At 52.6% G+C, this 21,419-nt stretch overlaps 1 protein-coding gene across 1 annotated transcript; it reads left to right on the forward strand.

Annotated features, from left to right (window-relative positions):
* The first annotated feature begins 290 nt into the window (after nt 1–290).
* Nucleotides 291–21,231, forward strand: tnrc6b (trinucleotide repeat containing adaptor 6B). The gene is made up of 23 exons (XM_035404937.1): nt 291–582; nt 2,519–2,606; nt 3,003–3,024; nt 3,379–3,738; nt 4,786–6,786; nt 6,820–7,749; nt 8,015–8,170; nt 8,436–8,623; nt 9,055–9,129; nt 9,221–9,433; nt 9,689–9,823; nt 10,806–10,940; nt 12,910–13,062; nt 13,351–13,479; nt 13,617–13,824; nt 13,917–14,078; nt 14,336–14,503; nt 14,844–14,984; nt 15,365–15,457; nt 16,028–16,243; nt 16,668–16,735; nt 17,164–17,303; nt 17,667–21,231. The coding sequence occupies exons 2-23, from the start codon at nt 2,550–2,552 to the stop codon at nt 18,265–18,267; spliced, it is 6,351 nt and encodes a 2,116-aa protein (XP_035260828.1). The 5' UTR covers nt 291–582; nt 2,519–2,549; the 3' UTR covers nt 18,268–21,231.
* Nucleotides 21,232–21,419: the final 188 nt, after the last annotated feature.

Below are 21,419 nucleotides of genomic sequence, written 5' to 3' on the forward strand. Positions count from 1 at the left end.
GGTAAAGCAGTTGTCACACCATAAGATTTCACCATATAATTATGAGTTCTAAGCAAAGTAAAATATGGTCATTCCTTTCTTAAGGGTGAAATAATTAATAAATGATTTTACTGGTATTTTCTTTTTAAACATATGAAATGAGTGTAGTGCATTGCAATTACGATAAGAATTGCTTATCAGATGACATCTACACATCTATAGAACAAAATAATTTACTATAGCATTTTATTGATGCTGAATTTAACAGTATACAGACTTTAATACTGAAGGTCAAAAAGCTCCCTCGCTGGCTCCCCTCCCTCCCAGCAGAGTTAGCTTGGTGGGGAGACACATACACCGAGCAGCAAAATGGCCGACCGTCAACCAACTGACTTTATAGCGCTTTAAAAACGAAGAGATTCTGCAAATTTGGTTTACATTATCTTTAAACATACACAAATCAGAGTTTTTAAATGGTATTTTTCTTCATTCTGTAGTTATTAGCATTTTGGGGTATACTGTTTTGCCTCGAATGCCTCGAAAACCTAGAATTTCGCACTGAAGCACTTTATTTCATATGTAGCTAGCTAGCTAATTCCTGAGGTGAGTACTTCCATCAAATCATTTAATTAACAAGCTAGCAATGGACCAATCTTTGGTATTTTTGCCGTATGCCAACTAGTCGCAGTGTATCCAGTTTTGTGTGTATTAAATTGTTTATGGCTATTTCTGGCGCTCGGACTGTTCCGTCGACATAGTAGACGAGCTAGCCAGCTTTTTCAAAATGGCAAATGCATGCTAGCTGGTAGCTACTTCGATAGCTCGATTGCTAGCTAGGTAGCTCACTATGTTGATGCTTATTTTAAAGTGTGTACTCGATTGTTTTCATGGCTATGATAACGTATAGTATTTGATGTTGGACAACAAGCAAATCATATCAAATTGTATTATATGAAGTATGTGAATTACAGTAATCAAGTGTTCCGGTGGTAGCTAACGCGTTACGTATTGTATGTAGTTTACGTGCAAACACTGCTAGACTGACGCTAGCTAGCTTTACCGTATCAACATACATTTGCTAACGTTTGCTAGATAACCGAGTTAGGTAATGTGTGCACCTCTGGCATGCATTACATATTTCTGCATTACATATTTCTTTCTGGTTAGTTGGCTGTCTGACTAGGTACATAACATATGATTAATTTCTAGAGAGCTCATCAAATGGGTTGGTGCGTAGCTAACGTTGGCTGTACATAACGTAGCCAGTAGACTACCAGTTTAGTTTTACCCTCCTAAACATTCACTTCTAACCAGCTAAATGCGTGCAATGTTTTACTTTATAGACCGTAAACGTTTATTAGAATCGAAATTAGCAGAATAAGAGAGATGTGTGTGTTGGGCAGACGATAGCCAATGTAGTGAGCTGTAAATATGGTTAGACGTCTAGTAAGCCGCACTCACTGGAGTGCATAGGCCCTCGAATGCGACTGCTACTCCGACCCGAGGCTTTCAGGACATTGTTATGGAGTGGGCCGAGTTGCTGGAGGTCGGATTGAATTAAAATCCAGAAAGCTAGTTGGATAGTCACGGTTTAGAACAAAATCTCACACCCTGTGTATGGATGTATAACATGCGGCACATTTGGCTATATCGACGTGATTGTATGTCAAAGTAAGGTCCAAGTATTTGACAGCATTGCAGACGATGGGATTGGTTTACTGGCGTCGTTAGCCAGATAACGTACTGCAGCACAGTGCTGCGCCGAGAATTACAGCAAGCCAATAACTAGCTGGATAGCTAACAGGATTTACTCCTGGATTAACTTTTAGCTAGCTAACAAGTTTAACAGTAACTGTGCGACCAACATTCGCCTGCTAGTTTGTGACTGAGCATGTTAAACGTCCGCATCTTGCGGAATAAGCTTCGGACCTATCACGTTATATTCAGTGTTGTAGTGTGCAACTTGGATAACCGAATGTGTGTCTGTTGAGTGCGTATGAGCAAAGAGCGAATCAAGTTCTCCGTTATATGTACCTAAAGTCATGCACATTTGGGAGCCATAATTGTGATCTTTAGAATGAGTATTTTTTAACTCATTTATTTGATCACGTTTTTAATCCTGCTTTTTGCAATTGTTACTTAGTTTCGATTATTTTAAAGCTCGGGGGATCGCATTCAACACTGCATCGTTTATCCTCAAACATTTAAAACGGTGCACGCGCATAAGCATAATTTAAGACAAGAAATGTAATTAGAGCACGTAATGACACGCATCCTACACTTAAATTCCGAGAGGTGTGCTCAGTGCCTAGGCTTATGAATTTAGCCTAGAGCTCAGAGCACTGAGCCAGTGCTCTACCTTCTTGATCTATTTTACCCTTGAAAAACGTGGAAATCTGTACGAATGAATTCTATGGTAGGAGTAGTTACACTGATTCCCAAGATATGATCTGTCTCGTTTAAGGTCATCCTGCAAGTTTTCCAGGTACTGCCGGGCTTTTGACCTTATTTTCTCTGCCTGTCCCTCAATAAATTTCAGAAAGGCGTATCAGGAAAGGGAACAGCAGTTCATGGAAGACAAGAAAAGGAAGAAAGAAGAAAAAAGGAAAAGGGAGAATTCCCAGAAGGTAACGTGGACATTGAGTTGTTCTTGCATATTGATTTCCATTGCAGCAGTGAAGGACATCTTTATTGATGCTGCTTGCATTTGACACTTAAATGCTCTGTTGGTACTGGAGCTATTAATTTTCACCTGTTTAACCTGCAATTGGTTCAACCCCCCCCCCCCCCACCCCAATAAAAAAAAACACACACTGGCAAACTTGCACTCCATTGAGCCGTCATGTCAGTCTCTGCTGTACTAGACTATTCTGAGGAGGGTAGATAAGAGAAGGGTAAAATGTGTACTCATCTTTAAAGCGGCACACACCTGATTTTGTCTTTTTGAGTGTTTTCTGTGTATTTGACTGTTGACTGTTTTCGTACTTGTTTCTGGCAACTGACCATCTGGCATATCATTTCAGGTCGCAGAACAAAAAAACAAAGGTAAGCAGTTGTCTGTGCATGCTTCTCTCTCATAATTTACTCAGTTGCAAAATTTGCCTTCTGTTCTTGGATATAAAAACTGTGCCCTTTTTAAAATTGTTCATGCAGATTTGATTTCTGCAGTAGCATGTGTAAATTTCTGCATCTGTCCGCAACCTGAATAAAAGTTTGTGGTAGGTTATCTGTTGGTAGCGTTGGCTCCATGTCTGTTCCTCTCATGACAACATTTGCAAGGGATTGACAGACGTCTCTCAGACGGTGTCACTGGACAGCGTGTTCCTGTGAAGCGCTAATGCAGATCCGGGTAAGCTGAGCCAGAGAGAGTTACAGTTTGCGTCCTGTTTGTTTTCGCAGTGCCAGAATTGACCAAGCCTACGTCCTCCCAGTCTCCGGCCACCCCCAGCTCTGCGTCCCCCAACCCTGGCCCTGCCCCCTCCCCCTCCCCTGCCACCGCGGCTGCTGGGGCCCCCCCTCAGGGCGGGAACAATGCTAAGCGGCCGGCGGTGGCCAACGGACAGCCCCCCTCCGGCGCCCCGGTCCCCCAGCGCTACATGCCCCGCGAAGTGCCCCCGCGATTCCGCTGCCAGCAGGACCACAAAGTGCTACTGAAGAGGGGCCAGCCGCCGCTGTCCTGCATGCTGCTGGGCGGGGGCGGGGGAGGCACCCCTCTCCCGCAGGGGGACGCCCCCGGCGCCACAGCAGCTGCTGCCTCAGGTCAGTGCACAGCCAGGGGGAGCTACAGAGGGGGGACGTACGCGCGCCCATCGAATCTGAAGGGAGCGCCCATTAGTGTGTGCATGTGGGTTCTGTGAACGCTGTCAGTGTCTGGTTTAGCTTCACTAAAGAAGCTTAACCGTTTCAGTGCTGTTCTTTGCATCCTTGCTAGGAAAGGAAAGCGGTCTCCTTCTCCTGTGCTCAGTTGTATTGACTCTGAGCCTCCACTGAATTTTCCCGCGATCTGAATATTCTTGTGTAATGCCCATAGGCGGCAAATGGATCTGGGTGATGTGAATTGTGTTGCGTCCAAATGCCGGACAGTGTACCGTTTTGGAAGAGACTGTTTTACGGTAGCTTGCGCTGGGATGCCAAAGCATTGCAGAGTTCACCTCTGCACCTTGAACTGATGCACTTGTTGTACGTCGCTCTGGATAAGAGCGTCTGCTAAATGCCTGTAATGTAATGTAATGAGTTGATCGTGCGATGAGTCGGTTTGATCAAACTGCTGCACCACATGCTGATAATGTGCGTCAGGAGTACGTGTAGCAGGCCGCCCTGTGGGCACGCTTTATGTAATTGCTAAAAGACTGAGAGGAAAGTAGAGAAGAGGCGGTGTCCTCAGAAGGCCGGTGTGCGCACACACTGCCATAGGCTCTGTTGCTGCCTTGTACAAAAAAGGGTGTTTGGTGTCCAACAGCAAATCATTAAGCTCTTGTGATGCGATTATCTGAGAGCATGTTCTAGAACAGTGGTTCCCAAAACCTCTCCTCAGTGACACCCCCCCCCCAGCTGGATCCAGGTATTCGACGTGTTCCACCTCAAGCACACCTGATACAACTAATCCAGCCCCTGATTCGAAACGTCAGGTGTGTGTCACCTGGATCTGGCTGGGCGTCTCTGAGGAGATGTTTTGGAACCACTGTTTCTGGGACGCCACTTTGCGGTCTCATGGAATTGGGTGCTAGTGACGAGGCCGTGGCAGGACCTTGGTGAACGCAGTGCTGGGCTGACTGTGCTGAGGTCTTTGCGTTTGTCCCTGTGCAGATTCCAGTCCTGGGGCCCTGGGTTCGGCCGTCCCCTCACTGCCCCACTCCTCCTCCTCATCAGTCGCTGCTTCTTCTACTACTACTTCTTCAAATTATGCAAATTCCACGTGGGGGGCGAGCTCTGGCAGCCAGCCCCCCTCTCAGGGCTGGGAGAAGGTGATAGTGGACGGGTCTGACCTGGAGGAGTGGCCCAGCATCGCGGCGGGGGCGGGGGCTGGGGCCGGGGCGGGGGACGCGGCGGGTGGGACCCTGAGCAGCAGTGCCTCATGGAGCGACAGGCAGCTCCAGCAGCAGCAGAAGGTGGTGGGGGCGGGAGCGGGGGCGGGGAAAGGGGGCGGTTCCGGCAGTCCCTCCCCGCCCTCTTCCTCCTGCTCGCCCAACGAATGTACGCAGCCCGGCAGCGGCGTGTGGGGCTCCTCCTCCCAGGCCAGTGGCGGGGGGGGCGCGGCCGTGGCCCCCGCCCCTTCCAAATCCAAAGCCGGCCCCCTCCCCGGCACTCCGGACGGTTCCGTCGCTGGCAGCGGAGGGATCCCTGGTGCCAACTTCAACCCCAGCGCCAACCCTTCTGCCTGGCCCGCCCTGGTGCAGGATGGGACAGCCGGGACGGGCGCGGCCAGGGCCGACAGCGCCACCCCCCCTCCCATGCCCAACCCGTTGCCTCTGTCCGCCAACCCCTCCCTCAATCATCCCTCCCCATCTGCCAATCCCGCCGGTCATCAGCACCTTCACCAAATGCAAGCCAGGGAGAGGGAGAGCCTCTGTGGGGAGTGGCCCGGGGCGGGGCCTGAGCCAGGAACAGGACCAAAAAAAGCGGGGGCGGTGGCCGAGGAGGAGCCAGAGTGCGGGACGAGCGGAGGAGGCGACGGCCCGACCTCCTCTTCCTCCTCTACAGCTTCCTCCTCATCGTGGAGAGCCCAGCCCTTCTCCTCCGAGCCCAAAGCGGCCTCCCCGAGGACTGACCCGTGGGAGGGCACAGCAGGAGCGGGCGTGGCCTCTGGGGAGGGAGGGGGTTCATGGGCGTACGGCGGTCAGGAGGGGAAGGGGGCGGGGGGGAAAGCCTGGGGCACAGGAAATGGGGGCGGCAGTAAGGCCCCCGGGGTATCTCAGGGAGCGTGGGGCGGGGCCGGCGGGGCGGAGCTTTCAGTCGGGGAGTGGGGTAAGAGCGCGGGCGGGGGGGCGGGGCCGAACAATCCGGTAGGGGGAGGCGGCTGCAGCAGCACCAGCAGCAGCAGCGAGGGCAGCGTAGGGAACCCTCCCACCTCCTCCTCCCCAAATTCAGCTTCTATGACAAGAGCTTGGGACAATCAGAAGGGTGTGGGAGACGGGGGGGCGGGGGAGACGGGCGAGTGGGGGGCCCAGGGGAAGGGCGGGACCTCGTCGTCCAGCGGGGGCGGACACTCCCGGGCCGGGAGCGGCGTCCACAATCAGCACCACGGCCACGGCCACCACCGCGTCCACATCCCCCCCAACCCCGAAGCGGCCTTACAGAACCTGCTCAGCCGGACCGACCTGGACCCCCGCGTGCTGTCCAACACCGGCTGGGGCCAGACCCAAATCCGGCAGAACGTGGCCTGGGACCTGGAGGGAGGCGGGAGCGGGGGGGGCGTCGGCCCCTCCGCGGCGCCCAACACCGCGGGCCTCGCTCCTCCCTACTCTACCGCCGCCGCCAGCCCGACAACTAGCGATGCGTCGGCGCCTTCCCCCCTCCCCGGCGGCGGCCCGAAGGCGGGCCTGAGCTCCAGCGCAGCGGTGGGCGAAGGCTGGGACAGCGGCAGCGGCAGCGGCAGCAGCAGCAACAGCGCCGCCTCTCTGTCCACCCGAGGCCCCGCCCCCTCCGGCCCCATCGCACGCGCCCCAGGGGCCCCGCAGCCTGGAGGAAACCCTGCCGGCCCCCAGGGGAAGAGCGCCGGGGGGTGGGACCGGAGCAGTCCGCCCGAAAGCCAAGGAAAAGGCTGGGGCAGCGAGGGCCAGGACTGGAGGGAGAACAGAGGAGGAGGAGGCGGAGGAGGGGGGGGAGGAGGAGGGGGAGGAGGAGGAGGAGGGTGGGGAGATTTCGGTCAACAGGGTACCCCGGCTGGAGGCGGCAGCAGTGGCTGGGGAGGTCAGGAGGAGAAAGGGATGGGAGGCTGGAAGGAGGTGGGGAGGGATGGAGGAGGCTGGGGTCAGAGAGGAGGGGGAGGAGGAGGAGGAGGAGGAGGAGGGGGCGGGGACTGGGGAGAACGGGAATCAAAGTCAGGAAGCGGGGGCTGGGGGGAAGGAAAGGGGGGTGGGGGAGGGGGAGGGGGAGGGGGTGCGGGCGGGGATGCCGAGGTGGGAACGTGGGGCAGCTGGGACGAGGCCACGCCCCGGAGAGGCTGGGGAGGGGGCGGGGCAGGGGGGGACGCGGGGGGCAAATCTCACCAGGGTTGGGGGGGTAAAGGGCACCAGTCACAGATACCAAACAGCCAGTCGGCCATGATGAAGACGCCCGGGCAGCAGCAGCCGCAGCCCCAGCCAGTGGAGCCGGCGCCCCTGCAGGGCGGCTGGGGTAAACCCGCGGGTCTCATCTCCCACAATCAGAACCAAAGCTCAGGCTGGGCCCCGGGGCCCGCACCTCGCCTGCCCAGCGGCCCCACCGAGGGCCCGGAGCCCAGCGGCTGGGAGGAGCCGTCGCCGCAGTCCATCAGCCGAAAGATGGAGATCGACGACGGGACCTCCGCCTGGGGCGACCCCAACCACTACAACTACAAGAGTGTCAACCTGTGGGACAAGAACGGCGCCCCCGCTGGGCAGCCGCCGCCACTGCACGCCCAGCCCCAGCCTCCGGCTCAGCCGCCGCAGCAGAAGCAGCAGCAGGGCCCTGGCCCCGCCCAGCAGCAGCAGCAGCAGCAGCAGCCGCCGGGAAGGCCTGCCCATCAGCACGTTCCCCCCGGCAACAGGGACATGAACCCTGGACATATGCCTGCCAAGGCCTCTGGAATGGGTAAGAAATTGAATACGATGGGATTATTTCTTAAGCTGTGTGTGTGCGTGTTTGTGTTTTTTGTGATTCTGGTTATACGAGTGGTTGTGTTTTAGAAGTCCGGTTATAACAGAATGTAACTGAAGGAAGCTAGCGAAGATGAACAGGAAGTGCGCGTTGTCGCTGATGAATGGAAATGAGTGGCACGAGGGCGATGAACAGACTCAGATCAAGCCCCTGACGCCGTTCCTCTCCTCTGCCCTGAATCGCTGACGTTTGGCTGCAGTTTGGGGAGGCGGCGGTCCCCCCTCCAGCCCCTCCGTGGACAATGGCACGGCCGCCTGGGGGAAGCCCACCGAAGCACACAGCAGCTGGGGCGACCCGGAGGATTCTGGGAAGGCCTCAGGCTGGGGGAACCTCTCCCCCAACCCAATCAAATCTGGTAAGAGCGCGAAAGTATTCGCCCAGGAACCTCTCCTCCAAACCAATCAAATCTGGTAAGAGCGCGGAAGTATTCGCCCAGGAACCTCTCCCCCAAACCAATCAAATCTGGTAAGAGCGCGTAAGTATTCGCCCAGGCGGATGCGTGTTGGTTTTGGCGGGGGAGCAATGCGCCCCTCCCCGTGTAAGTGCTGTGTGTGTGTGTGTGTGTGTGTTTGTGTGTGTGTGTTTGTCGTGCTGAGCCCGTCTCATTGCGCTGTCCGCAGGCTCAAAGTCTATGCAAGAGGGCTGGGGTGAGGGCGAGGGCTCTGTCAGCGCGTCCCGCCACTCCAGCTGGGAGGAGGAAGAGGAGGGGACCGGCGTGTGGAGCAGTGCGGGGTCCCAGGGTAGCAGCTCCTCCTACAACTCCGGGGGCTGGGGGCAGGGCCACGGGGCCAAGAAGGGCAGCAGCAAGGTACGCCGGACCGCGTACCCAGTCCCCAGTGCGCACGTGTATGCGAGTGTGCAAGTGAGCGTGTGTGTGTGTATGCCTATGCGCGTGTGCGTGTGCATGTGATTGTGCGTGTGCGAGTGTGTGTGTGCGCGCATGTGCTCCTGTGTGTGTGTGTGTGTGCGCGTGCATGTGCTTGTGCGTGTGCGAGTGTGTGTGTGCGCATGTGCTCCTGTGTGTGTGTGTGTGTGTGTGTGTGTGTGCACGCATGTGCTCCTGTGTGTGTGTGTGCTTGTGCGTGTGCGAGTGTGTATGTTTGCGTCCATTACTGCATGCATATGCATGTTCTCGTTGGCTAGTTTGTGTCGGTGTGAGGGCAGGTTCTGCTGGCTGGTGGCTGGTGGCTGGCTGTGCCTGATCGTGGCTCCCTGGTCGTGTTTGTGTGCGTTTCTCAGGGTGCCCTGAAGGGCGGCGGCGGGGACTCCTGGATGAACCCCATGACCAGACAGTTCTCAAACATGGGGCTCCTGGTGAGTGCCGTGTCAGTGTGGGCGGGGTCAGTGTGTGCTGTGCCTGTCCGTCACCGCGAGCAGCGGCGCTGATGAGGCCTGTCGTTGCCAGGGCGAGGACCCCAGCGGGCGGCCCTTGGACCTGGCCCCGGGCCCCCCCCAGGACAAGAAGCTGGAGGGAGAGAAGCGAGGGATGAGCCTGAGCGACTACAACGGAGAGATACGCAAGGGCGGGAGAGGCGGGGCAGGAGGAGGGGGAACAGTCTTCCGTTCGCCCAGTTCCAAAGAAGTGGGGCCAGGCGAGCCTGGTCCTTACTATGACAAGGTACTGCTCAGAGCGCAGAACCTTCGCAGGGTTTCAGAACGTGCGATTGGCTGTTTCTCTGTGTCAAACTCACCGCACTCCCGATACCGCCCTTCTGTTTTGTTTTTTCCCCCCTCTCACATACTTCCATCCCATTTTTTTTCTGTTTCTCTTTCGTTTCTTTTCTCGACTCCCTGCACTGCCTGTGTCCTCCTTTTGGCCTTAGCTCTCCCCTTACGTGGCCCCTCTGATCCAATTGGCTGCCGCTGCGATCAGCTGACCTTGCCTTTAACCAGTCAGGATGGGTGGCTTGGGGAGGACGGGACTCGTGCTTCATTTTCTCCACCCGCTGGCTTTGAGCCCTGGTCGTGGCCGATTAACCGCCCCACCCTACCTCCGGGAGGGAGGCCTGTCTTCCAAATTCATACCGTCGTACTGCCTAGGGGGAGATTTATATACATGCGGATCTGAACGACTGACTTTCAAAGTGCCGTGTGTGGAAATCCCGCTGATGTCTTCTTGCGTAGCTGGGAGGGCAGAAAGTAATGGTGCACGCTGAAACACATTTCACCCGTGCTTAGCATTCTTTAAGACCTTGCTGTGTGATGCAGTGTGTGTGACTTTAAAGAGAATATTTTTAAAATGTGTACAAAAAATTGAGAAAACAACGTACATTAAGTATGTGGGGCAGAGAGTCGGTGTAGGCCGAAGTACACTAAATTTTTGTTGCGGACCTAAGATGCTCCAAAAAGCAACGGCTTGAGATATTTTTTCTGTCTTGTATTGTGTCCATTGTAGATGGCAATATGGCCGTTGATGGTGTGGTTGTTTACTTTAATATCGACAACCAAACCCACCTGTACGCATGTGGGTTGTTTGAAGTATAAACTGTGTAAACATAGGTATCGGATATGGGTCACTTTAAAAAGGAAATATAAACAGACGGTCAAAAAAATTGAATGTAGGCAAAAACTGGGGATCCAGACCTGCAGTGTAAATGTACCCTCGGTCTTTCAAGGTCCGTCCCTCCATCAGCGTCCCATCTCTTCCCCTTTCCGATTTCCTTCCTCCCCAACCAGTCATCCACAGGGCGCTGCGACTCCAGCCCGATTCACCATCCCTTTCCCTCTGTGTTCTGATAGTGTCCCTAGATCAGGGGAACTCGAGTCTGGCCCTGAAAGTTCTGCAGCACTGCTGGTGTTCTCTTCTGCCTGGTAGTCAGTAAGACCAATAATGCCACTGATTGGCCAGAGATTTACACGCAGCTGGTGCGTCAGGTTGAAATCGGGCCCCGATTGGAGGGGAGGAGTGAAGACGAACCGTGCTGTTTGAGGATCCCTACCTTAGATGCGTTTAAATCCTCCCGTCTCTCTCTCTCTTGTTCTCCCGTCAGACGGGTGGTCACAGTGTGTTTGGTGGAAGTGGTGGGATGGCCCAGTCTCGAGGGGTGCACCAGCCTGGTGTGCCGCCCATTAACCCATCCCCAGGGATACGAGCGCAAGTGCCTCATCAGTTCCTGTCACCTCAGGTACTTACTACCGCAGATGTTCCAATTCCTTCCCTCTCTTTGCTCACCAACACAGAGAGTCGCAACAGTCCTTTTTAAATGAGACTCATTAGAGGAGTTAAATGACTATAGATGTCAGCTGTTGGTGGATTGGATGTGAATTTTCTGGACTGTCACTTTATTTACATCCAGCAGATGGAGCCATCTCCCTGTATTGCAGTGGCCCATCAATGCCATATATAGCATTTTCATGACTCCTATTCTCTGGGGATTTTGTGAGTTGTTTAGTGAAGTAATTGAATCGTCTGTCCTGGAAACATAACAGCTTGTGGGTTTTAAGTACTGTAATCAACTAACTGCATTAAGTTACTAATTGATTTGTAATAAATGTGCATTATGTCAATCTTTGGCATGTTTAATGTGAAGTATGCTAAGCAGTGTGATATTAATGCAGTGTAAGGCAATGTTGTGTAACTGCAGTGTGTTTGTAAACACACAGAGCAGTGTGTGTATGTGTGTAAACACACAGAGCAGTGTTGTGTAAATGCAATGTGTGTGTGTAAACACACTGTGCAGTGTTGCATAAATGCAGTGTGTGTTTGTAAACATTCAGGGCAGTGTTATGTAAATGCAGTGTGTGTTTGTAAATATGCAGAGCAGTGTTGCATAAATGCAGTGCTGTGTTGTGTAAAGGCAGTGTTGTGTAAAGGCAGTGCAGTGTTGTGTAAAGGCAGTGCAGTGTTGTGTAAATGCAGAGCAGTGTTGCATAAATGCAGTGCTGTGTTGTGTAAAGGCAGTGTTGTGTAAAGGCAGTGCAGTGTTGTGTAAAGGCAGTGCAGTGTTGTGTAAATGCAGTGCAGTGTTGTGTAAAGGCAGTGCAGGTTGTGTAAATGCAGTGCAGTGTTGTGTAAATGCAGTGCAAGTTGTGTAAATGCAGGGCAGTGTTGTGTAAATGCAGTGCAGTGTTGTGTAAAGGCAGGGCAGTGTTGTGTAAATGCAGGGCAGTGTTGTGTAAATGCAGTGCAGGTTGTGTAAATGCAGTGCAGGTTGTGTAAAGGCAGTGCAGTGTTGTGTAAATGCAGTGCAGTGTTGTGTAAAGGCAGTGCAGTGTTGTGTAAATGCAGGGCAGTGTTGTGTAAATGCAGGGCAGTGTTGTGTAAAGGCAGTGCAGTGTTGTGTAAATGCAGGACAGTGTTGTGTAAATGCAGTGCAGTGTTGTGTAAATGCAGTGCAGTGTTGTGTAAATGCAGTGCAGGTTGTGTAAATGCAGTGCAGGTTGTGTAAAGGCAGTGCAGTGTTGTGTAAATGCAGTGCAGTGTTGTGTAAAGGCAGTGCAGTGTTGTGTAAATGCAGGGCAGTGTTGTGTAAATGCAGGGCAGTGTTGTGTAAATGCAGTGCAGGTTGTGTAAAGGCAGTGCAGTGTTGTGTAAATGCAGGACAGTGTTGTGTAAATGCAGGACAGTGTTGTGTAAATGCAGTGCAGTGTTGTGTAAATGCAGTGCAGTGTTGTGTAAATGCAGTGCAGTGTTGTGTAAAGGCAGTGCAGTGTTGTGTAAATGCAGGGCAGTGTTGTGTAAATGCAGTGCAGGTTGTGTAAAGGCAGTGTTGTGTAAATGCAGTGCAGGTTGTGTAAAGGCAGTGCAGTGTTGTGTGAATGCAGTGCAGGTTGTGTAAATGCAGTGCAGTGTTGTGTAAATGCAGTGCAGGTTGTGTAAAGGCAGTGCAGGTTGTGTAAATGCAGGGCAGTGTTGTGTAAATGCAGTGCAGGTTGTGTAAATGCAGTGCAGGTTGTGTAAAGGCAGTGCAGGTTGTGTAAATGCAGTGCAGTGTTGTGTAAATGCAGTGTTGTTGTGTAAATGCAGTGCAGTGTTGTGTAAAGGCAGTGTTGTGTAAAGGCAGTGCAGTGTTGTGTAAATGCAGTGCAGGTTGTGTAAATGCAGTGCAGTGTTGTGTACATGCAGCGTAATGCAGGTGCTCTCTCGTGTTGCAGCTGCCGAGCTCCATGCTGAAGCAGATGCCCCCTCCCAGCAGCAGTGTGGGGGGAGTGGGAGGGGTGGCAGGGGGGGTGTTCCCGCCTCAGCTCTCTCCCCAGCACATCGCCATGCTCAGCAGCATTTATCCTCCTCACATCCAGTTCCAGCTGGTAAATATCCTGCCGATTCACAGCTTTTGCACTGGTTCGGGAACCCGACTCAAAGTCTTTGTTATGAAGTTGGGTGCAGATGCCTTGAACGTGGCTGTGGCTCCAGTGTCCCGTGTAGGACTGCACCATGATTATCTTAGCTTGTGTATTTGGGGTCTGAGTGGGATAGGGGCTGTGTATTTGGGGTCTGTGTGGGTGTGGGACAGGGGCAGTGTGTTTGGGGTCTGTGTGGGACAGGGGCAGTGTGTTGAAGCTCTGACTGGCCCGTGTGTGCTCTTCTCCTCTCAGGCCTGCCAGCTTCTCCTGCAGCAGCAGCAGCAGCAGCCCCAGCAGCAGCAGCAGCAGCAGCAGCAGCAGATCCTGCAGAACCAGAGGAAGTTCCCCCAGAACATACGACAGCAGCCAGACCCCCAGCAGGTACTGATCCTCCACAGGGGCGCTGTAGTAAGAGTGTCACTGGCCTGTGATGGTGGATATGTGTATATCCGTCCTGTGAAACTCAGTTTTGCCCCAGTGCGGTGGTTCAGTGTGTGCTGTCTCCTCTCTCTCCTCAGCTGGCAAGAATCATGGCCGTCCTTCAGCAGCAGAGGCAGCAGCAGCAGCAGGGCGGGGGTGGCGGCGGCGGCGGGGGCTCCAAACTGTCCCCCTCTCACTTGGGAGGGGTCGCCCCCCCGAAACCGACCATGGCCGATCCCCTGTCTCACCCCGGCCTGGGGGGCACCCTGGCCGACCTGCATTCGAAAACGCAAGGGGGCTACTCTGGTGAGTTTCGGTCTGGCCCCGCCTCTCTCGCTCCGGTTGCTGTTCTGGCCGTGGCGGTTTGGGGAACCTGTTGCGTGTGTGTCCCTCCCCAGGGTTCGGCTCGGGGGTGAACCTGTCGGGGCTGGAGATGGGCTCCATGGTGGGCGGTCCCGGCGGGATGAAGGACAGCGGGGGCCAGCAGTCCCGCTTCAAGTGGATTATGGAGGGGCACTCCCCCGCCCCCTCGCCTCCCGACAGCGTGCTTCACAAGAACGGTGAGAGACGCCCCGCGCCCGCCTGCCTGCCTGCCTGCTCAGGCCTCCTGCTGTAGTCAAGCCAAGTCACTTTTATTTGTGTAGCACATTTAAATCAACAGGAGTTGCGCCAAAGTGCTTTCCAGTCACTAGCAGACCTTTCCTACCGCCAGAGGCCTGTATCCGGGCCGTTGGCTGGAATTCGCTCTTCCTTCTTTTAGTTTGAGATTTGTGTCGTGTTCGCTCTGTTATTTATCCCTCCTCTTCCTCTCTCTCAGGCCCCATCTCGGCTCCGGTGAAGCTGAGGGGAGGTTCCCCCTATTCCCAGTACGAGCTGCTGGGGGGTGAGGGTTTGGGGGTCCCCCCTCAGGGTCCGTCTGATAACTGGCATCGAACCCCTGGAAACAAAATGGGAACCAAAACTGGCTCCTCCAGCTGGCCGCCAGGTGAATAACACCCTCAACACTAACGCACACAGTGAAGCACAGCGGCACTCACACAGCGTGCGATGATCAGCCCAGGCGCGAAAGCCCAGCTCTGTCTCAGCTCTGTAGCGGCTGTCTCAGCTCTGTAGCGGCTGTCTCTGCCCTGTAGAGGCTGTCTCGGCTCTCTGCTCTTGGTTATTTTGTCTCTTGAATACAAAGGACATGCACATCCCTATACAGAGCTTATTTGCTAGTCTATGTGCGGTAAAAATAAAAAGGCTAATGTTGTTGAAGTGCATAAATGATAGCATTACGAATGGCCCAGTGTTGACTGTTGTATCTGTGGTTGCCGTGGTGACAGAGTTCCAGCCCGGAGTGCCCTGGAAGGGAATTCAAAGTGCTGACCCGGAATCTGACCCCTACATGACCCCAGGCAGTGTGTTGGGCTCCTCTGGGACGTCCGGCCTGAATGACACCGAGCACCAGTTACTGAGAGACACAGGTACTGAACATTTGCTGCTGGCTGAGGCTCAACACATGTGCTGTGTCCCCACGCTCGGACGGCAGCCTAAGTAGACTTTAATGGCTGCAGCTCACTTTCACTTAAGGATGTATGCAAAGCTGTCCAGACTGTGTGTAAGACGCACTTATCTTTAGAGCAAAGTTAATGGAGTCCATGCCTAAGCATGTCAAAGTCCAGCTTTATTTTTTTGTATGTGGTATCCGTTCAACCCGGATGGCAAATTGAAGTTGATGATTATTGGTCCCTTTTGAAGGAGGGAAATAAGAGGCCGCGCTCCGAATGCAGCTCCAGTGTCCGAGGTGTTCTTGCGCGGAGCGAGTCGATCTCACGCCGTCTCTTCCTCTCTCTCTGCGTTCCAGAGTCTAACCCCTCCCTCAACACCTTGCTGCCTTCACCAGGTGCCTGGCCCTACAGTGCCTCAGACAGCCCCCTCAGCAATGCACACACCTCGGGTAAACCGCCTCGCCACTGCTCAGAGCGCACCGCAGCAACAGAACGTCTGCGGCAATTCTGCTTCACACTGCCCGTTTGTAAAGAAGCTCGAGCTCACTTTACATACAGTGTGAATTATGTACTCGTTTCTGGTTATTTAAAATGTCTCGTGATTTGCCTTCAGGTAAAGTTTCACGCCAACTGCAGAATCGTAGCTACTTAAGTAAATGAACTCGATTTGCTCATCTTTCAGAAGCATTCAGTTTTATACAGCTGTGCGTTTACTGAAGTCGTTCTGTAGAAGCGTCCTGATAGAAGGTGCTACAGGGCCGAAGCTACCCTGCCTACCTAGAAACTGCAGCCTGTTTATTAACTGCTGCAGTCACCAGAACAATGAGAAGCGTGTTAATCTATTAAGAGAACAGCAGTTTCTGAGAGGTAATTATGATTAGGGAGTGAGTGGGTTTCCAAAGTGCAGTTTTAAGCAGTTTTGGTGTATCGCCCTGGTACTGCACTGCTGTTCAGTTTTAACAGGATTATCTTCCCCCCTCTCACGGATGGAAAAGAAATTGCGATTTATTTTCTTTCAGCAAAGTACACTGAGTACAAACCCAGCTGGCCTCCCGATCCCATTGGACACAACAAGCCCTGGAAGGCCAATCGGAACAGCTCACAGATGCCACGCCCACCTCCTGGACTTACACATCAGAAGCAGCCCCCCCTCTCCTCTTGGGCGGGGGGAGGCCCGCGATTGGCCAGGGGTTGGGGAGGGTCTGGCGGCAGCCAAGAATCAAGATACGGGCCAGGTATGAGCTGTTCTGTACTGCGACTGCATGATCCTCACTGTGCGTCATAGGCATTTCTCACCAGTTTATCCCCAGAGTTAAAACTGCATTGGCTTACATTCTTAAGCATGCGGCAGTGTGAATGGTGAACTGCAGCTGCAGCTGAAAGCATGTTAAATGGTGTGAATGGTGAACTGCAGCTGCAGTTGAAAGCATGTTAAATGATGGGGATGGTGATGCACAGCTGCAGTTGAAAGCATGTTAAATGGTGGGGATGGTGAACTGCAGCTGCAGTTGAAAGCATGTTAAATGGTGGGGATGGTGATGCGCAGCTGCAGCTGAAAGCATGTTAAATGGTGGGGATGGTGATGCGCAGCTGCAGCTGAAAGCATGTTAAGTGTGTGCGCTGGTACACAGCTGTGATCTGATCTGATGTTGTGTGCAGGGTCTGCATGGAGCGATGCAGGAGCCCGGGGCAGCTGCTGGCTGGTACTGAGCAACCTCACTCCACAGGTGAAGACAAGAGTGTGTGTGTGCGTGTGTGTGAGAGCGAGCGAGCGTCTGTGTGTCTGTGTGTGTCTGCTTAGACTTGATGCACTGGAAAGAGAGCAGCAGCGGCAGGTTAAGAAGCAAGGCAGAGGGAGATGAGGAAAGGGAAGTAGAATTCATACTGAAGTGGAATCAGTTACAAACGAAGCAGGTGGTTTGTTAATCACAGTATACAGGCACTTAAAAGACTTTGTCCCTTACTTGAGCATTGGCAGATTAACGTGTATTTAGCATTGCGTGGACGTGATTGGTTGGTGAGTAATGAGCTATGCAGGAGGTGCTGGCGGAAGAACAGATGTAAAGGATGTGGCTCTCCCGCCCTGGAGCGTGTGCGTCTCCGGTCAGCCGCTCGTGCTGAGGCCCTTTCTCCCGTGTGCTGTCCCCGGCTGCAGATCGACGGCTCCACGCTGCGCACGATCTGCATGCAGCACGGCCCCCTGCTGACCTTTCACCTCGGCCTGACCCAGGGCAGCGCCCTCATCTGCTACAGCACCCGACAGGAAGCGGCCAAGGCACAGAGCGCTCTGCACATGTGAGTGACCGCGCTGACCTCTGACCTCCGGCTCCGCCCTCACTTCCGCAGCCCCCCGGGCACTCTGCTGTTTTTGTTTGATGGTTGTGAGGGTGTTGCTAAGGAAATGAAGGGGGTACTTTTTGAGAGCTGGTTTCCCCCACCCCCTGCCCCATCGACCTTGATCTTTACTAAGTTCAGAAAAAAGCTGACCTGTCGATACTCATGTTCACATTTTGGAGTTGCTGTCCACTGCTGATATTAGTACCACTGCGCAGAGAGATTCACACATAGTATCTTGCTGAATAACACAATGGTGATTATTTTTTTTCCCCGCCTGTGTCTACCGCCCACTGAGGAAATGGGCTGTTTTTTTTTTTGCAGGTGCGTACTGGGCAACACCACGATCCTGGCAGAGTTTGTGAGCGAGGAGGAAGTCGCTCGCTATTTTGCACATTCCCAGGCGGGAGGGAGCGGCAGCGGAGGCGGCGGCGGAGCGGTCCCCGGGTCCGGAGGAGGCCAGGGGCCCTCGGGGACGGGCGCGGTGGGGGCCAGCGGCGGAGGGAGCACCCCGGGGAGCGAGAGGGAGAGGGCGCCCGGGGCGGCGGGAGCGGCGGGCGGAGGAGGAACGGCGGCCGGAGGAAACGGCGGCGGGGCGGGGGCTAGCATAGGAAGCGTGGGGCCTTCCGCCTCCGGCTGGCAGAGCTTGGACAGTTCGGGCAGCTCTCCGGACCCCTCCTCGGCCCAAGGACCAGGGCTGAGTATTTTTGCCCAGTGGAGCAGCAACGGAGCTGGGGGAGGAGGAGTGAGTGGAGGTACAGGGGGTGTGGAGCCTGGCCGGCAGGGGCTGTGGGGTGCAATGACCCCGGGGTACCCCAGCAGCAGCCTGTGGGGAGCCCCCACCATGGAGGACAGGCACCAGATGGGCAGCCCTGCAGCACTGCTACCTGGGGACCTGCTAGGTGGGGGAACCGACTCAATCTGACTGACAGGCACACAACTACACTCACTGATAGGCACACAAGAACTACAATCACTGACAGGCACACAAAAACTACAATCACTGACCGGCACACAAGAACTACACTCTCTAACAGATACACAAGAACTACACTCACTGACAGACACCCAACAACTACACTCACTGTCGCTCACGGACTGACCTACTTGCGCATGAAGATGTATGGTATGCTGATACAACACCGGTACACAATAATGCAAATGCAGCAACATGCACTCACATGCCCTGACACACATTTCATAAACGCAGACATACTTTTACAGCTGTGCAGATGGTGAAATGCACACACACACACACACACACCTGCACACACACACACGCACACACACAAGCAACCTTTCCCTTAAATGAAGATTTCAACAGCAAGACTTGAATGAAAGAAAGAAAAAGCCAATCAGAATCAAAGACGGCGCTCAGCTGGGTGGCATGACTTGCATAGGGCAGAAATGCTGAAAAAAAAGAAAAAACAAGCAGACCGATAGAGACATTTACACTTGGGCTCGCACTGTAAAAACACGCGGTGCGCATCACGCGGGCGCCCTGCCTGAAGACAGGCAGCGTGCAGCACGTGATCCGCCTGTTACAGCTCCTGCAGACAGAGGGGAATCAGACACACACCTCCACACGCGCACACCGCTCCCACATACGACAAGCGAACTGCATCTTAATACCTAGATTTTTTTGTTTGGGACAGTGGAATCCAGAAATGTATTTTTCCTTCAAACGCTGACCTCATTTTCTTTTGTGTTTCACCCCCCGCCCCAAATCGAGTTCATTGTTGTTATGACTACAGTTATTCGGTTGTACTGAGGCGTCCTCGTGTTTCCATGCCGATGAGAGGCTTAGTAAGGAGGAAGTCAAATTGGAGAGTGTATGTGCAGGGGAGGAGGCGAGACGGAGATTAGCCGTTCATAAGTGAGGTGTGTGTTACTTCGTATCTGTTTTGCTTAAGGAGGTGAATGAGTGTGTGAGGTAGCGTATAGCAGGTTTCGGATGGTGTGCGCTCTGAAAGTGCGTTCAAAGTATGTGTGTCGTATGCATGTTTAAGAACATTGGCACTAATTAATATTTTCTTTTACTTTTAAGAGAATTTGTTTTTATCAGCCTTTTTTGTTTTTGTTCTGTATATCTTCTGCATTGCAATAATAAAAGATTGTTTTTAAAGATTCAACCGAGGGCATACATGTAGAGAGAGATGCCAAATCTATCACACCAAGTTGAGCTGGACGGGTGCTTACAAACACCTAAAAAAAGTTACGATGTTTTATTTTATTGTTGATGTTTCATGTTTTAAATTAAGACAGGCTTTAACACTCCTGTTCAGTTTTTTTTTGTTTTTTTTTTTGTTTAAGATTTTAGAGGAAAAGACATTAATTTAAAAAGATGAGAACAAGAAGGATAATAAAGGTTGAATTCTATGTTGTGATTGTTATGTTGCATTAGATGTTAACAGGATTTGTGTTTTGCGATTAAAGCAGTTTTCTGTTCATTTTCAGAGGTGCACCCCATATCCCCTACCCCCTACTCCCCGCCCCGCACAGACTTGCCACTCTTGCACACGTGTTGGTGGCTATGCTTGCCGTCTGTCCGCTGCCACAGTATAGACTCTCGTCTTACATACTTGACCCTCGTCTTTCTTGCCTGTCCAATTTGTCCTATGCTTTATCGACAATTCAAAACTGTTTCCACATTCTATATTTGACCTTTGCCCCGGAGGTATTTTATATCTGATGAGCCACGGCTGATTTATCCCCCCCTCGTCCCCTTACCATTTCTTGACAGTTCGTACCAGGACTTTGGTGGAGGGGATTCTAGCACTGCCTATGTACACATACACTACTAAAGGGTCAGTGACGGTGTCAGATCACTTTGTAGAAAATGGCCCATTTTGGTATTTCCATAACATTGTTAGCGCCATCCTTCAAAGTGAGGCATTGACTCGGTTATTTGTCGCAGTCACTGATACAGGGACTCCTTTCTTCTTTCTTTTTTGTTTTTATTCCTCGCTGCAGCGGCCTTCAAGTGTCTGGTGGGCTACAGTACACTATCTTGCCTCGTTTTAACCGTTCTCTCTCTCCTGCTTCAAGCCTGTTTTGAGAAGGGCCGCTTGCTGGTTCTGCGAAGCGCAGAATGTGTTTCATTCTGTCCATCACAACTTTGGATGTAACCCGAAGTCCACTGTTGCTTTCCCCTCCTCTCCCCTCCCCTCCCCTCTTGTCCCCTCCCCCCCCGGAACAGTACTGGGGACCATGGTTTCAAGTGTTGAGTCTGAAAGATGGTACATTTTTTGCTGTGGTCAGCATTTACAGTGCACTAACCAAGACACTCTGTACTGTAATAATCAGGTTTAGGCAGCCGCAAGCTCTTCTGGTTCGTGGCGTTGGCTGCGCGACTGTGTTAAACAACCAGTTTCCACTCTCCATTCCATTCACTCAGGAGATGAGCTGGGCCTGACGAGCACTGCAAGTGACAGGGCCCTGCAACTCAGAGCTGCTGGAATGGAGTGGGGCTGGGGTAGTATAGCGTGGAACTGAAGCTTGTACAGGAGATGGGCCTGCCTAGCTTTACATTTCTAACAGCTGGAACTTATTGGCCGAACTTCAGTTTTTGATATTGACATTTACGACATTTTCTACATTTTATTTCCATTAAGCTGTTTTTTTGTTTTGTTTTGCTTGTCAGGGATTAGTTTACAGTTGCATAAATATACACACGGACAACATACTAAAGTAACTACTGGAGTTTCTCCTCAGTGTGTGAGGCTTAATTTTTTTTTTATTAAACTGAGGGACATTTTTGTCAAGGCTGTGTAATTATATATGTACAATGTAATGTAAACAAAATGAATACTTTGGGGGGTGAGGATGGGAGTGCAGTGCAGACCCCAGTCTCCCCATTCCAAATCTTAAATAAAGAGCTTGTTTTCATTCAAGACTCATGTTGACATTATTCACATCCTCTGACGCTTTGGTAGTGTTCATACTCGCTCATATATGTGTTTTTCGCCTTTGTTTCTCCAAGTACCTCAGTATGTTAATTTTGTATTGGCTGCATACACGCTGATGTCTGTCGTTGGCACTGCTGGATTGTACGTGCTGAAAACACAATGTTGAGTC

Source organism: Anguilla anguilla, chromosome 2 (assembly GCF_013347855.1).
Source record: "Anguilla anguilla isolate fAngAng1 chromosome 2, fAngAng1.pri, whole genome shotgun sequence".
In the NCBI taxonomy this organism is placed as follows: Eukaryota; Metazoa; Chordata; class Actinopteri; order Anguilliformes; family Anguillidae; genus Anguilla; species Anguilla anguilla.

Bases quoted from the DNA above. Each gene is read 5' to 3' on its own strand.
- tnrc6b (XM_035404937.1), top strand. From the start codon at position 2,550: ATGGAAGACAAGAAAAGGAAGAAAGAAGAAAAAAGGAAAAGGGAGAAT. The intron at 14,985-15,364 runs GTACTGAACATT...TCTGCGTTCCAG, and splicing joins CCAGTTACTGAGAGACACAG to AGTCTAACCCCTCCCTCAAC. The intron at 15,458-16,027 runs GTAAACCGCCTC...ATTTTCTTTCAG, and splicing joins CAGCAATGCACACACCTCGG to CAAAGTACACTGAGTACAAA.